Genomic DNA, 17,426 nt, shown 5'->3' with positions numbered 1-17,426 from the left:
AACGTTTTTTCGGCAGTTCACCCTTTGAAAGAAACTTAATATCCCAATATTACCTACATTCTTTTCCTATAAAATTATTATTTACAAGAATATTCAGGCTCAGAACCGTCAATTTTTGAGAAAGTTATAAATATATTGTTCAGCCTCAGACCGCATATTTGTGTCTCATTTTTTAACAGTTGTCATTATAATGCTATTATGCTGACGGAGTTTTGCATGACTGAGATATTTCGTTTTTCAATAAGTGTGGATTCTATTCGAGGGCAGCTTTTTCCTTTAAAACCTTTGAATTTTTTGTAACTATGCTCCCCTGAAGAAATATAAGATTTTAAAAGAAGTAACAATACTTTAAGAATATATTAAGGCTCAAATCGAAAATTTGTTAAGAATATCAAGGTCAAACAAAAGTTTTGGTATTCTTATAAAAATGAGTTTATTGCTTAATAATTCTTCCCATTTTAATTTACAAATAAAACGGAGAAAATGTAAGCTGGGAAAGATCGAAATGTTTCATTGGAAATAATTCTAATCGAAAAGGGAATTCCTTATCTACAGAGTTCATATCAAATATTTCTGCTGCTAGGGTAAATTTTCCTAAACCGATTGAAAACCTGCTCTAAAAGCAGTGGTGGATGAAAACTGGGGGCAGTTGCCCCTCCCTCGCTGAGTTGAAGCAAACATTTTATATCCAGCTCCACATTTACATTCTAGTTTCAAGAAAGGGCCGAAATCCAGCTTAGAATAAGCTCTGATTTATCACGTTCAACAGAGCAAATCTCTTATCTCACTTTCAATTGAAGCTATATATCGTAGCAGCGAGACCAATAATAGGACAGTCTCGCGAAAATGAAACATACCTGTTGAAATATTCAAATCTGTTGCTATTGCTGCTCAATTTTATTTTTAATTACTTTATTCTTTCGTTATCCTTCCTTATTAAAAAATCTTTTTTTTTAATTTGGATTTGAGTTTCATCATTTATCTTCTTAGCGCTCTGAACTGTCATTTGTTTGTAAATGGAATGCTTACATCGAAATGTACCTTCGTATTTTGCGAGCTTTTCTGAGCAATTATGGAAAAATTATGTTAACATAACATGCATCAGTAAATACAGTGTAGAAATGCTTCAGCTTATCAATGTCAGCGCCTTTGACCAAGGGGGGCTTGAAGACAAAGATTTTTCATAATCTTTTGTTATCGGCAATAAGTTTTTCCTTGGTCCCCCGTTCCAACCTGCTTCGGAGCCCCTAGTTACCTATCGTAATTGCTGAGCATATTCGACTTGCTATGACGTAATGAAGTTTGCGCGTTGTCGTAAGAAGGTATAGAAAGATCACAAAGCCTTCACAGGATACCAGTTTATCCGTTGTAGCACTCTTTAGGACGGCATCCAATCTTCTTGTGTACGTCTTGTGCGGTTGAATCGTTTTCAAAGTAATCTTTCTTTAACTTCAAACTATCACTGTTTTAAGTAACATTTCTTGTTGTGAATATTCTGGGATCTTACATATTTTCCTGCGCTTAAAGACACCGACTGGGTCTTTTTCTTTGCTGGGTTTTCTTAGAAACTTCCGCTTTTCAATCGACAAAATTGACCTCAAAGTTACCAAAAAAAGGTAACTCACCTGGTATATGCCGAGGTATCACCAAACAGCCCTTGGCTCAAGACCAACCTGAGTTATAATAGTTGACGTAGGTGAATGGTTTTATTTTCTTTGTGAATGTTTCATTCTAGTGTTTCTAGTGACAACAATATATTCCGTTTCTTAAAGCTTAATGAATTCGGATAATTTTTGTATGATATTCGCGCCCAGACTGAAAGTGATGCACAACTCTATTAGAACAGACTTAAAGCAAGCTGCGGACTGAGCACAGCCCGTTGGGTCATCTCACACTAACAAGCTTCCAGCAGTCGTTAAAGTGAACACACCCGTATCTGAGGGTCTAGAAAACTGACCCTTATATGATTCCAATTTGATTCCCCTTCTCTTTGAAAACAAATGGAATTTATACCCTTTTTCCTGAAATCAAGTAGTTGAAATAAGGTAAAACAAAGAAAATTAAAAGCTAAAGCAAGGTTGCTCTACTATACACCCTTTTTTCAATTTTCATGTCCTAGAAATATGACAAAATTGAACCCCTTTATTAGAGATATTGAAGACACGGGTGCTTACACTTGACAATGAGAGTGGACCCGCCGGGGAGCACAGAATCCCTGAAAAGCTAGTTACATATGACCCCAAGAATTCTCCTTCATTTTGGTAACAGTAACTAGGTGGTGTGCTATAAGGCAAAATTGGGGGTGAAATTGTGCCTAAAAGTCACTGTTGCCTGCCACTACGAATAAGAAATGCAGTGATGACTTCTTTTCAAGCTTGAGTTAGCTTGTATCTGATCAATTATATTATACACTTATTGTTGTTGTTCTTCATTTTTAAATCGATGGAAAACTCTAGCTTTAAATAGTGTAGATATGAAAAAGAATCAGATTCGATTCAGAAGCATGATTTTTCTTATTTACAAAAATAAAGTATTTTTGCATTCGCAGAAATTACGATTTCAGATTGGACAATCCGGTTTTAAATAATTTGTTTCAATTCACTTAGATTTTCAGCTATTTTACGCTCTTATGCAAACTCGTTCCAAATGTTTGGCTCTATATATCTTAGACGGTTTTAGCGGGTCCAGGAAGCAACGGCCCCTGGCCCCGCGCAAATGGTAGACAGAAGGGACCCTGCACCTAATAAGGGCCTCGCAGATGTTTTCGGTCTCGGGTCCCGCAGTGCCTTAACCGCCGCTGGTTTCTTGGTTTTGTTACGGCTGCAAATCGAAAGGGTGCCATAAAGAATAATTTGATATCTTTACTCTAAAAATGTCCTGCATAAAAGAAAGACTTAGGCTTTGACGTCTTTTGAAAATTTCCACGCAGAGAATCTTCAGGCGTGAAATGTGCACTGTTTGGATTGGGCACTAATTGAGCAACCTTAACAGTCATGTGCTCGTGTTTCTGATTGGCCTATTTCGATCCATTTCGATCCACAACTGGGTATATATATTTCCTAGCGTAGAGATTTCGATCTATGTTCTGACATTTTATGCTCTGAAGAGTGTCAGACGAAAAGCTTTAGTTTTATTAAAATGTTTTTTTTCAAGTTTTGTATCACCAAAAGATAATGTGCACTGTACACAAATGTTTTGGAAAGTAGCGCGCCGTATAAATTTGAATGACCAATTGATAAAAAATACAAAACTAGTGAAAGCTGTTGAAATTTAAGTATACATTGAGTTCAGAAACGTATGGCTCAAAGTTGAGAGTATAGTTAAATCTTAAGGCCTCGTTATGAAGGCCTCGTTATGATGCCGGGGTCACTGAAACAACCATTGCTGTTTTTGTTGCCCAAATGCCACTGTAGTTGATCTGACCGAAAACAACGCCTGATAGCAGTCATTTTTTACCCATTGCTACAGGGGCGGATCCAGACCGAATTTCGCAGTTTCAATTGCAACAGTTACATTCATGGGAAATGATTTTTATCAGATTCTTGTAATTTCCACAGATAAGTTTGATAATCAAGTTCTATATTTCTGGAACTTGTAGTTTTTTATATCGGTGAAAGTTTTAGGAATGACAGTTTAATTCAAAAAAAGCGAGGGCTTCACTTGCGAGGGCAGAGAACAGAGCACATGCATTTGTCTTAATGCCTTTCACAAGGTGTCCAACCACTGTTTTTTTTATTCCAGGCTATTTGGATCCGTGTTGTGGTGCTAATGCTATTTGGGTCCGTGTCAGGGGCGGTCTGGCCCGGGTGGCAAAGTGGGGATCGCCACCCAGGCGCTGTTTAAAAAAAATTTACGGGTCCTTCCCGCGCTTGATAAAATTCTTTAATCAAATGAAAAAGACTTAATGGCTTACAAAAAATTACTTTGCGATTAAAGTCCCATTACAAGCATTTCAAACCAACCAAACCCTGGTTTCTGTTATTTCCGCCATGTGTTCAATCTGACCTGTATCCTGGGTACCAGAACCACAACATTTCGAGCGCGTAAACATAATACCAAGCAGAGTAGAGGAGGAGCTTACTCTTATCTTCTAGTTCCGCTCTTGAATTTATGTGGCTCTGGTACCCAGGGTATCTGACCTGGAATGGACAAAAATTGCTTGATTGAAAAACATCTATGTTTTAGTTGAGAATTGATACAGGTCACATTTTTAATCCATATTTTGATAATATGAAACAGCAAATATCAGAGACTGCTGTGGGAAAAAAAATTTTTGGGAAGGGGGTTGGAACGGTTGTTCATTGTATTTATTCCCACTCAGTACACTGTTATACAACTGCTATTGCTATTGATAATTTCAAGCGAAGAGAAAACTTTCACCTTGATTATGAGCAAGCCATCGACCAATTTGTCGATTCATCTGCACTTCTTCGAAAAGAGTTACACGAGAGGAAATGTATGGATTCAACTGAGTCCGAATTTTAAGAATTAAAATCGATAAAATGGTGCTGTTTAGCACATTGTTTTATTACCAATTTTTATTTAATTATCCAAATTTAAGGCCACATTTTTAGTGGGTGTGGCTCAAACTTTTAGTGGCTTTTAGTGGGTGTGCCCTAAATCGGGCCCTTTGAGTTTGCTTGCCACCCTGCGATTTTGACGCCAGACCGGCCCTGGTCCGTGTGCATATTCAATTTCTTATGACACAAGTAGCAGCCCACAGAACGGAAAACATGCATTTGCCTTAATGTATTTCAAAGGGTTTTCAACAACTGTTCACTAATTCCAGGCTATTTGCATCCATGTTGCTAATGCTACTGTTAAGGAAAGATAGCTTTTTTGATGCATATTCAAATTCTCATGCCGAACGTAGATAGCCCACACAACAAAAAACATGCATTTTGCCTTACTGTCTTTCGCAAGGTATTCAACAACTGCTCACTATTTTTCACTCCAGCCAATGCCACCCCCTGTATCTATTATGTAGAAAACCCATCATATATCATATCGATTTAAAATTTTGCTAATGCTGCTGTTCATGAAATATAACTCATTTTTTGTTTTCAATGTTATTAAACTTTTGCACCTTTTTTCCTTTGCAAATCTGCAACGGTCAAATTTTTCTCTGAATCCGCCCCCCTCTCCCTGAACTACTAATTTTTCTTTGTCAATTTCATATGGTATTTTGTAAGATCTTTGCCAAACTGGTATGATAGGTTGTCATTTAATTTATGAAATATTGTGGTTTAATTTAGCCTATGAAATGGTTTACCGTCACGTGTTCAAACGACGTTTATTGCGTATGAAATTATTTGAGAGCACTTTTGAATCTTTGATTCAATTTCTAAATAATCACAAATTAATCACAAATTAATCACAAATTAGTCAAAAATTAATCACTTTCATCACTAAAAATCAAATTAATCACACAAAAAAATGACTTAATCGCAAACTTATCACTAGTGATAATTAATCAAGTGATAATCTCGTATACCATTGAGTGAACCTCAGTTTCCTTGTCCCCACCTTAGCCTCGTTCGGGCGGCGGCAAAACCTCGTGTATGCATTTCGTGCAAGATGGCCGCGGAAACCCTTCGTAAACTCGCCAAAGATCTGAATTGTGATATACATGATGAAAAACTTGCAGCACACCTTGACAGTATCGATGAACTGAAGTTTTGCCGATCAGAATTCCAATATCCGAAAAATAAAAATTTGCCGCCAAGTGAGTCAGTCTCATTTCAATATAAACCTCGACTTCCCACAAGATTTTTTCAGAGGCTTGTCTAATGCACACAAAAAGATAAGGCTGCACACACATTTTTCTGGGTACTGGAAAATTTTTAAGGACCACCCTTTTTGAAATGTTGCTTTCGTATGTTGGTTGGTCTAAACAACATTTTCTTTGAAATTTTGAAATGCTGATGAAATACGGTCTTTACATAGGCCGTATTTAATACCCTTACCCTTTTTATCATCACCACCCCCCCTCCTCAAGAGACCCACTAAATGTGCATGTCTTCTATGTTTGACATCAAAGGCTAAAGTGGGGGCTCAATAGAGAGGGGGGCTTATTTAAAGTTTTTGCTTGATAAGGAGAGACTTAATAGAGATGGGGCTTAATAGAGAGGGGGCTTGATAGAGAGTGGGGCTTAATAGAGCTTTTACAGTATTTAGGAAATTTTTATCAATGACCATTCCTCATTTTCCATGCTTCTTATATTCCTGGTCTCTCTAATATTCCCACCTTTGTTCTATATATTGAAACATTAATCCTGCCTCTCTGATAATCCCACATGCAGGATTTTTTTGAATAAAGAAACCAATGCATCAATGGCGGCTTGTGGGGTAAATTTTTGGTGGGGCTGATGACGTAATATTCTAAATCTAAAGCCATGAACACGGAACGCCAAGAATGATAAATAGCTTTTCCATTCTTATTCACCTCTAATCAACAATGCTATCATCATTTTGAAGGTTTTGATTGAAAAAGTGCTGCTATTAATTACTTCAAGAATACTCAAAAATACTTCATGAAAATTGTGAAATTTTTGTCCCTTTTCTTCATAGTAATTTTAACATATGGGTAGAAAACAGCAGCTTCCCTGAAAGCCTAAAAGAAGCTGATATATCACCCATATTTAAGAAAGACGATCCTCTTGTTAAGAAAGATTATAGACCTATTTCAGTCTTGCCATCAATGTCTAAGGTATTTGAGAGGCTAATGGAAAAGCAGATAAAGCTGTGATAAAAAAAGATAAAAAGAATGTCAAGTCAAGGAATGTCAATATCCCTGTCTCGGTCAGAGTCCTCGTCTCTATGAGATAAAAACTTTCATCGTATTCGAATAGTAAACGTTTAGACGATTCCTTACTTCTTGTTTGGTGTGTTTTCTAATGAACGCCACTTTTCAAGATGCGGTGTTCAATACACCAATTCAACTTACAGCCTCATTTTGAAAAATTCTTTTGTACAAAATTTTTGACCTCAGATTCGGATTGACAGCAATGATTTTAGTCTACTTGTAAGTTTTCATTATGATATTGCTGACGATATTGATTTTATGACAACATAAAGATAAAAACTTTGTAAGGGATTTGACCGTGATTGGCGACTAGGGGGGTAAAGTTTCCCCCCGAAACGATTTTTGCGGTCAAATCCCTTACAAGTTTTCAAACTTCATTTCTCGGTAAAATCTAAAATAAAAGCTCAAACAATATGAAAAATGGTATCCCGCCTAAAACTATGACAATAAAACCAAATCTGTGCTTAAAAAAGTCGTATAATTAAGTTTGGAGAAATTTCCAAAACGAGGTCGTATGGAGTATAGAGGGCGGTGTTTATCAGAGGGCGGCATTTTTTATAAATGGTTGCCTGAAGGTGCGGCGTTCAATAGAGGGCGGCGTTTATAAGAGGGCAGTGCTCATTAGAGGAAATACGGTAGTCAAGTCATGATTTTATTTTCATTTTATATTCTTTATACACAAAAATCCCTTCAGCTTACAACTAAATACCAAATAAGAAAATAAATACCCTAGTTACATTAATATAATTTATATACAGTTAAAGCTAAATTATGCACAGTAATCTATCTTATAGCAGCTGCTCTTCCAGGGCTGCTTTTTGAATTTACTAAGTGTAGAGAGCTCTTTGATATTGATGGGAATATCGTTCCAGGCTTTTAGAGCCGAATAGTGAAAGCCTTTCTTGACGTATTCAAGGTTATTTCTTGGGATTTGTAGGTCCCTGCAATTCCTTGTTCTGTAGTTGGAGTGCTGGGTCCTATGATGATATTCATCCCAAAGGCTTTCAGGACATTGTCTGCTGATATTTTTGTATGTCATAACTGATCGATCGAACTTTGTTAGTTGCTCAATGGTCAGCCAGTCATGAGACCAGTTGTCTTTTACTCTGACCTGATCAATAATTGAGCGTGCTCTGAGAGGCACTTGATTGGTGCATTCTCTGCTAGTTAGGGGCTAGCCCCAAAAGCTCAGGAGATTGTTTCTGATACGCATGTTTGTCTAGTTTTCAAAAGAACCACAGGCAGTGGGACCTAAACAAACAAACTAGAGAATGGACAAACAGTGAAACTCGAAGCAACCAAATTAGTGAACAGTGCTAAATTAATAAAGATGGACCTTGATTCTAAAACTTATTTTTTGGAAATCTTTGGTGGGGCTTAGCCCCACTAACCCCAATACACGAGCTGCCACTGCAATGCATTGTGAATGTGCTTGAGGTTTTGAATGATTTTTGTCCATTCAGTATGGTCTTTTTCATTTCCATTTGATGAAAGTGTCCATCATTTGGGCTAATGATGTTTCGAGCAATTAGCATCAACTTTCTCATTAACTTTTGTTGATCTACTTTGTAATTCACATGCAGTGTTTCAGCTTCAAAAAATGTTAGAAATTTCAGCTCTATGGTTCTATGTCAAATAAGTGAGAAAAAGATTATTCTGACACCCACCATCTCAGAATTGGCTAATTTACTGCCTGAAAGTGCCTTACCATATCACAAGCATATATGCAAAGATTTTTCTTAAAATTCAAACCGTTTAGATGTTCCGGGGATTTTAATTGTATCGAAATTCTCCAAAAAGTGGCACATGGTGGCCATTTTGGATTCTGGTTAGAATTTTGAAAGAAAACTAGAACCTTAAAACCCTGAAGAATTTTGTGTTTGTATGAATTGGTCCACAAAACTGTACCTCTCATGTATGGAAATTCTCAATATGCTATTAAATTCACTGAACTGTCAAACCTAACCCCCCATAGTTTCATTTGTGCCCCCTGTTCTTTAATTGGGTACTTCAATGTCTTTCTTCTACATCTATTTAAGTTTTAATAGAAAAAATTTGACAACACCATTCAAGGCCAAATTTAGCCAGGAGTTTCCAGGAGTATATTCTCTCCATTTTCAAGCAATTGGTATTTAAACTTTTACAAAATTCATAACTGCATTTGCAGACTAATGCTATTTAATCATTGTTCTTTCATGATATGGAAACTTATTTCAACAAACTTTAGGCTAGCTATAATCATGTCTCTTCAGTAAATCTTAGGCAAAAAGCCTTTGCAAATAAGACTTTGCAGTGAAAGGAAAATCTAATTATATTTCTTCAATCTATTCCACTTCAGTCTCTTTGAACTGATATTGCCGTCCTGAAGCAGTCATGGGTGCTGGAACTTTGCAAATAATGTCTTGTTCTGGTACATAACAAACATCTTTTATTTTTGGCCATGAATAAAATCTGCTACCTTCTTTCTAAAAGCATGCTGAAAAACTAATCTGGCCTTTCTTACAGTGGCCAATCTAGTCTTACCAATCTTGGGGGAGGGCTAGACAGGGGTCTGCCTTTCTCTATGTTGGGCTACAGAGTAAAGGGGGCCTTCAATGGGATGCAGAGAAGCTAGGTTTGGAGAATGACCCTGCTCACCCCACTCCAAAAAGCAGAATCTTGGATAATTATTATAATATATAACAAATATAGAATAAAAAAGAATCAAGTTGATATCAAGAATGAAATTTTCCTGGTAACTTTACAGAAAGGAATCAAGATTTAATTATGTTCAACTTGTCTAAACACCGAAATGCTTCACAGGAGCCCTAGCTTCTTAAATAAATGCAATAAATTCGCATTAAGAAAACTACACTAACAAAACCAATAGCGAATGAATAGCTATTGAAGAAAACATCAAATCATCAATTACGCCTTTTGCACAAAAATGGGGGAAGGGGGCAAGCATGGGGCCAAGAAAAATTCTTTATTCTCTTGCAACCAGTGTTTTCTTTCCTTGTAGCTTTCTTCTTCAAGCTCATGTACTTTATTCTAGTACACTTTAGGTCATATAAAATATTATCAGTCTTGCCACTTTTTTATCTCGTTTAGGAGGTTGTCTTTTCAGTTTAATATCATATAACTTGCCATTAAACATTTCTGACAATGAATGGAATCATTGTCAGTTCCACTGGTCAGTTGAGCTACTCTAATAGACATGCTCACTTGCAACTATCTGAGCCCAAACTTAAAAAAATTGAGAAAAAGGGGCTCTTTTAGGGTCACAAATTTGTTTGAAAATACTGATTTTATAGAAACCCAAATATATTTAATATTTATCATTATGAAGTACACTTAAGTTTAGTTACATCTCTGTACTAATCTGATACAGCTGTTTTCAGCTTTCACTGTGATGGCCATTATAATATTCAGCAACCAACTATGGCTACAGCCATAAAGTGGGTGTGAAAGATTTGTCTCTAGCTCAAGCAAAATGATTAATCCTTAGGATTTCATTTCATATTCAGATAGCATCTTAAGCTAGAATGTAAGCACAAGAATGAAGCAATTTGCTTTCAGAGACTTTAATTGAAAACTTTGGGAAACCTTTTTGACATATTTAAATCATCCAGGAAAATTGGACATTAGTCAGTTGGGGGTTGAAAAGCCCACATGCCTTGCTATAGAAAGCAATTTTCATTCAATTGATTCGACAGGTCATTTTCCTTATTTCTCTCTTTTATGTAACATACTTTAGCCCGGATTACATGATCTGTAGATAGCTGTCATCTAGAATTAAAAAATAAATATCAGGCCAATTGTAAAATATTTATTAACAGTCTTCTTTAAACATTTTATTAAAGCTGTTTGCATAAAAAGAATTTAGATGAACTTTTTGAGGTCTATTTCCATAATCTGAAAATCTAAGTTTCTTGTAAGGGAACTCTGATAAAACACTCGAGTTTATTATTATATTTACTTTTTTAGTTGATTTGAACCTTGTTGAAGGCGAAGAGGATTGTATCTACTTGTGTAGCAACTCTCTTGGCTTGATGCCAAAAAAGACTGCAGATTATGTTCAAAATGAAGTCAAGAAATGGTCAGAAATGTAAGTATGTTTTACAGTATTGGACATTGCAGTTAAATTTAACTTATTTTTAAATTTATTGTTATTCATTTTCCATCTGAATTACTTTTCACTAGTTTCACAGAAATAATCACATCAACATACCGTATTTCCTCTAAAGAATGCCACAGCGTTTATTTGATGCGGCGTTCAATAGAGGGCAGTATTTATCGGAGGGCTGCATTTAATACAAAATGAAATTTGTTGAAAGTTTACAAACGATGTCTTCATGTTATGAAAATGTTGAGGAATGTCAATACCCCTGCCTCCATCAGAGTCCTCGTCTCTATGACATAAAAATTTCATAGTTTTCAAATAGTTTTGTGTTTTCTAATGAACGAGGGCGGCGTTTTTTTCAAAATGGTTGGCTGAAGGTGCGACATTCAATAGAGGGTGCCATTTATCAGAGGGTGGCGTTCATATACATTTTTATCTTTTCTATAAAAATTTTTATAAACTGATAGAATACCGTGTCATTTGTTCTTTCCTGATGTGTCATGTTTTTTTTAATTAAAAAACTATTATCTTATTAATGTATGAGGTAGCATTACTATTCCTTATTCAAGAGACACTTTTCCTCATTTTACTCTGTCAAAATTAAAAAGAGATCATAATCATGATTTAGTATTAAAGTAGATGAAAATAATTTGCTTCATAAGAAATCAGGTTCATGCATTCGTTTTGAAGTATTGATAGAGGTCTTTTCTTCTCCAATTCTATCTGTTTGGCCAATTTCAAATGTTGTTGGTGAAGACACCCACTTGCTTTTAAATACCTGAACGATTTCTACATAATATTTCTTGATTTTAATATTAATACCTTCACAATATTAATATTTATAAAAACAACTTGACCTTATTTCCTCTAACCAATGAACAAAAATAAGTAGCTTTGCATTTTACCATGGCCAATAGAATGGCTTTAGAGTCTTGAAATGTTTAAGACAACGTTTTTAGGTTCATCGCAGCTTTTTATCCGTAAATTGTAGATTGTAAACACTTTTAAAGTAGCCATCGCTCTTACATCCGTGTTGATCGCTATCTACTATGCTCAGCAGTCGCTATCCACTATGCTCAAGGGGGATGTCCAGGTTCCATTTGCTGGATTGAAATCGGCCGACGGGATAATGTTTTTGAAAGCACGGATTGAGAGCACGTTTTTGAGACCGACGGGATAATCCTTCATAACCAACCCCCCCCCCCCCCCCTCTTCATAGTGACGGCTTTGCTTCCCTTTTTAGATGTTCATTGATTCTTCTGCCTTCCAAATTGGGAAAAATTACTCGGAAACTCTAAAATAAAACAGAGTCTTGAAAACGCATACCCATATAGTCGCGCATTGCCGCAGTCCATGCGATAAAAAGCCATTGCTTTGTTAACTCGGGGTTAGTGTCACAGTTTAGATATGAAAAATGCACTGCACAGTTGATGACGCGGACATACTTTTTATTTGCTTCTTGCTGCTTTTTCAGTTCAAAGATCCCTTCGGTCATATTTGTGTTAAACAATTTACTTTATCGATCAGTGAGGCGCCAGAATATCTATTTTTGTATCCTTTTTCGTGTTATAGGGCTCTCTATGGCCACCATCATGGTGCTTTTCCATGGGAGAAGGCAGAGGACTTTGCAGTAGAGCCATCAGCAAAACTTGTAGGTAATGTGATGTTGTGCCCGCATAATACATATAATGTATGACAAAACATCATATTTTAGGAGCTTTTCAAGGTCATCAAGTGATATGATAAAAGTTAAGCAGTAGCAGCCCTATGAAAGAAATAGGGGCACGGTAAACGGGAGGTATGCGAGGCAGAGAGCAAGTAGGACTTAGGGCAGGGAGCACGAGTAAAGTAGACTCGGAGTACGGGAATTAGAGGTACTGGGACTGGGTAAACGGGACAGGGGGATCTAGTGGTATTGGGGCTTATTTACAGAAGACTGGGGGTATTGGGGAATCGGGACATTTTAATCGAGGATATAGAGAGTTAACATTCTCGGGGCTGTGACTCAATAAGTTAATTTGGCCCCAATCTAGTTTTCTACTCTCCAATGAGACCAGTTTATAGAATTAGTTGTCGCAGCGTTATCCTTGTTGTGTTGCTGATAGCGTAGGTCAAAAATTTAGCAATTTGTAAAGAAATTGACAAGAAATGGAGTATATACTGCTGGAGATATACCATGATTCTCTCAATTTTACACTGTTTAAGAATTCATTCAAAGATGACTTTCATTTTGTTTTCGAATGAGATTGCATGCTGTCAAGTTTTTTTCCGTACCACCCCCGGTTATTCATATTACTTGAAAACATAGGAAAAAGATTATGTTATATAGGATTTGAGGCCTTTTCGTCTTTCCATGCTGCCCTGAATATAATATTAATAATGTTTATAGCATGCTTCCTCAAATAAGGATGAGCAAGGATCTATTTTGCGATAAAAAGATTAATATTTACCCATCAACAAAGCACCAATGGATAATTTTTGTTAATGAAGCATGCTTAGGCTATTTATTCCATTCAGTTGGACTTCTGAAAAATGTTTACAAGAATAAACCAAAGATAAACCAAATGAGCCCCAAAAAACCAATGGTTTTATGAATAATTTAGCATTATTTCATTCATTTCTTTAAATATTTCCCACAGTTTTCGCTCTGAAAATGCAACTGGTCTATCTATCTATGTATATCGTATGTTCAGTGAATATAGCCCTGCCTATATTTCACCAAGCACAATATGACAGACTGGTGAATAGCATTTTTATTACATTAAGTAGAAGAGGGGATTAATGATGACGTCACAAAATTTCCCCATTTCAGATTTTCCTCAAAACAAGTTTTTCAGTTCTGTTTTCTTCTAAGCAAAGCAGAAAAAAGAGCGAGGTAAAATTATAAACCTTCCATTGTTGTTAGGAGGCGTTGTAGAAGGAACAGTAGAATTCGCCCTGCTTAATAAGTTTACACTTACTTAAACCCCTTTTTGACACCCATATCAATGTTCAATGCATACTGCTTTGTGTCAATGAATTTTAGCAGTGTAAAACAGATTTAGAAGATGCAACATGGAAACCAAACTGTGTTTCGTTTTCATAAGCTGAGTTGAAAACGTTTTCCCTGTTTCAAGGTGCAACAAGATTGTATCTTGCTTTTTTTGATAAATTTAGCTTCTCTTGCTGCGTTATTCAGCTAAAACGACAAATGGTAAACGATAAACCCCTTTTTGACACCCATATCAATTTTCAATGCATACTGCTTTGTGTCAATGAATTTTAGCAGTGTAAAACAGATTTAGAAGGTGCAACATGGAAACCAAACTGTGTTTCGTTTTCATAAGCTGAGTTGAAAACGTTTTCCCTGTTTCATGGTGCAACAAGATTGTTTCTTGCTTTTTTTGATAAATTTAGCTTCTCTTGCTGCGTTATTCAGCTAAAACGACAAATGGTAAACGATAAACCCCTTTTTGACACCCATATCAATGTTCAATGCATGCTGCTTTGTGTCAATGAATTTTAGCAGTGTAAAACAGATTTAGAAGGTGCAACATGGAAACCAAACTGTGTTTCGTTTTCAAAATCTGAGTTGAAAACGTTTTCCCTGTTTCAAGGTGCAACAAAATTGTATCTTGCTTTTTTAAATAAATTTAGCTTCTCTTGCTGCGTTATTCAGCTAAAACAAACGACAAATGGATCATTCACGAGTTGCCATCAGTTTCCTGGTTATTGAGAGCTTCATGCCCAGTGAAGGTTTCCATATGTGAAAAATACCATCGCGCATATCTGCGGCTATGTTTTTTCTTTAGAAAGGAAAATGTGAAAATAGCGCTATTCCCAGCTTCTGTTTTGTTTATCTTTTTGCTGACAGTCCCACATCACAACAGAACATTGGAAACAGTCCATTTACTTTTTCTCTTTCAAAAGACGGGCATTTATCCTACCCCAAGCTAGTAATGTCTACTTGATAGTGATGTGAGAATTCAAAATTTGTCATCCCACGGGAATTTTTCAGTAGTTTGCCATTAGAAGTACTACAGTCATTGAACAGTTTTCTACTTTCATTTCCCATACGATCAAGACAATTGTCCTGAATTAAGTTTTGTGTAACAGAATTCTTAAATTCCAAATTGTTTTTTATTATGATATTCATAAAAAATCTACCAGGAGCTTAAGTGATATCTTTCCGCTGTAGCCAGCTCTGCACTTGAAATTCAGGAAAGTGTCAAAATTTTACTTAGCTAGAAAATGCTACACTATTGTTGTGGTTTGGGAGATTTTTCCTTTACTTTATTTTCTTTTTCACCTTTACTTTATTTCAATGTTCTTGAACCGAAAGATTACTTCTGTTCCTGTTACGACATTCTTTGATCAAAACCATTATATCTTAGGTGCAAAGCCTGCAGAAGTAGCCATTATGAACTCACTTACCGTCAACTTGCATTTTCTAATGGTAAGGTATTATTCAGTTATCTCAAACACGTTTTAAGGCCGATTTCCATTTGACATTTTTTGTGTGCGCCCAAATCTGAGCATGCGTAGTTAAAATCAAGTGGTCTAGATTTTGCGTCCGCTGCGAGCGCCAGAAAGTTGATAGGGTCTCAACTTTTTTGCGCGCTCGGCCACTTGACAGCAGCACTTAGCTACGCATGCTCAGATTTGGACGCTACGCCCGCGTGCACAAAAAATGTCAAATGGCAATCGGCCTTTAACCGTACAGTATAATGTACGAAAACCAAAGAGCATAAAATGCTACGATAGTTTTTGTAATACAGATATATCCATCGTTGTAGTGATAATCTGTTAAAGATTTGGAGCTACAACTTTTGTTCAAATAATATCCCGTTAGACTTATATAAACTTCATACTTCCTTCAGACTTCAGACTTCAGACTTCAAAAGCTTCCATATATTAGGTTTCATTAAATGTGAATAATACATAGAAGACAAATGTAAAATGGCTTCAAATTTACTTAATAAAAACCCTAAAAAACCTCGATCTTTTAAGAAACTGTTGTTTTTAAGAAGACGAGGGTTTCTTTTGCAAAGTTTCAGCTCCAGTGGTTCTTATAATGTGAAGACACAAAGACAAAAATGACACGAAAAATATCCACATGTTTGATTGTTTGCAATTGCATAAAAAGACACCACTTTTAAAGACAGATAGGTCACAAAAGATGGTTTTTTAACAATGAAATGGTGGCAACTTCTCAATTATTCTGGTCTTTGGAAATTTGCCAATGATTTTCAAGCTAGACTCAAAATGTCCCGTAACAACATTTCTATCATTTTCTTAACGTCGTTTCATTTTGTAGACATGACAGAAAATTCTGATTAGAACTTGACCTGAAAGCCTTTTGATGAATGGATGTGAATGCACCATGTGCGTTCTCCGAAAAACTGTGAATTATTGAATCGAACAGCTGCCGAAAAAGAGCCCAGGATTTTAATAATCAGTTGAACTACATTTATTTGAAGAAAATTGTTATTCCCCAAGCTCATCTTTCCTCTCATCTACGTTTTCTTTTTAACGTATGTCTGTCTCTGTTCTAATCCCTTTGGTGACCAAATTTTAACGACATCAGATCTTTTCCAAGGGAATTCAAACTTCAGCTTTAAGATCGCCAGTTTTTGCGTTGATAAAGGTCTACAATCTGTCGATCGAAAATTACAATTTGGGGATCTTTTCACCAAATAATACTAAAACGGGGCAAAAAGAATTACATATGACGCTAAATATGCAAAGCTTTGGTTATGTTGCAAGTTTAGGTCATTTGGGGGTCAAATGTTTAGGTGTTTGATTGATTTCTATTTCCAGATCCCATTCTACAGACCAACTCCAACAAGGTATCGTATTCTAATCGAAGACAAGGCCTTTCCATCTGACCACGTAAGTCCTTTCCTCTTGCATTTTCCATGAATGGTTTCTTTTAAATGAAATTTTTTAAGCCTTTTTTCTCTCAGAATTGTAACCATCTCATACTGGAAGCAGCAGTTTGCAAGATAATGCCTGAAAATCTCGGGCAATTTGCATGCAAAGTACAATCGTTCAACCTTTCCCCCGCCTTTCAATGCTGGGGCATTCGTATGTTTATAGTAGACATATTAACATTAAGTTGGAAGGACGGATGTAACATCTTAGCAACGTCTGTTTAGGGTTGTAGTGTTGTTGATTGTGGTTTAATGCAGTATATACAGTGGTAAATTTACAACGGTGTTTTTATTAATATCTTCAATATCAAGGAATATACCTTGTAATAGAGACAGTCTAAGAATGCAGATAACACCTTCATTGAACCCATAAAATTGTGGCTATTTTTTAGAGAACCAATCTGGTATTTTTTGTATTCTTTAGTATGCCGTTGAATCGCAAATTAGGCTCCATGGATTTGATCCAAGTGATGCCTTGATTTTAGCAAAAATAAGAGAGGTAAGTTATCTTCAATGAAATTTATTGACAACGGTGCTCTTCATCATCTTTGTTTTCCCTTCCAATTGTTTTTAACAGGGCTCTGTTGTAAATCACGAACGGAGATGT

At 36.1% G+C, this 17,426-nt stretch overlaps 1 protein-coding gene across 4 annotated transcripts in view; it reads left to right on the top strand.

Moving 5' to 3' along the window:
• The window catches only part of LOC135689703 (kynureninase), a 122,705-nt gene that overhangs the window by 94,489 nt on the left and 10,790 nt on the right, over positions 1 to 17,426 (top strand). For 3 of the 4 annotated variants that reach the window (XM_089108614.1, XM_089108613.1, XM_089108616.1), the window contains 5 exons: positions 10,772 to 10,892; positions 12,480 to 12,562; positions 15,281 to 15,342; positions 16,707 to 16,778; positions 17,244 to 17,318. In XM_089108614.1, coding sequence (XP_088964740.1) covers positions 10,772 to 10,892; positions 12,480 to 12,562; positions 15,281 to 15,342; positions 16,707 to 16,778; positions 17,244 to 17,318 — 413 coding nt within the window. Of the gene's footprint in view, positions 1 to 5,548; positions 5,726 to 10,771; positions 10,893 to 12,479; positions 12,563 to 15,280; positions 15,343 to 16,706; positions 16,779 to 17,243; positions 17,319 to 17,426 lie in introns of those variants that run through there. The other variant, XM_089108615.1, reaches the window with a different exon arrangement.

This window comes from Rhopilema esculentum, chromosome 5 (genome assembly GCF_057945365.1).
Source record: "Rhopilema esculentum isolate cy_ngs chromosome 5, ASM5794536v1, whole genome shotgun sequence".
In the NCBI taxonomy this organism is placed as follows: domain Eukaryota; kingdom Metazoa; phylum Cnidaria; class Scyphozoa; order Rhizostomeae; family Rhizostomatidae; genus Rhopilema; species Rhopilema esculentum.
The sequence above is the reverse complement of the archived record's forward strand: the minus strand, read 5'-3'. Positions and strand labels throughout refer to the sequence as shown.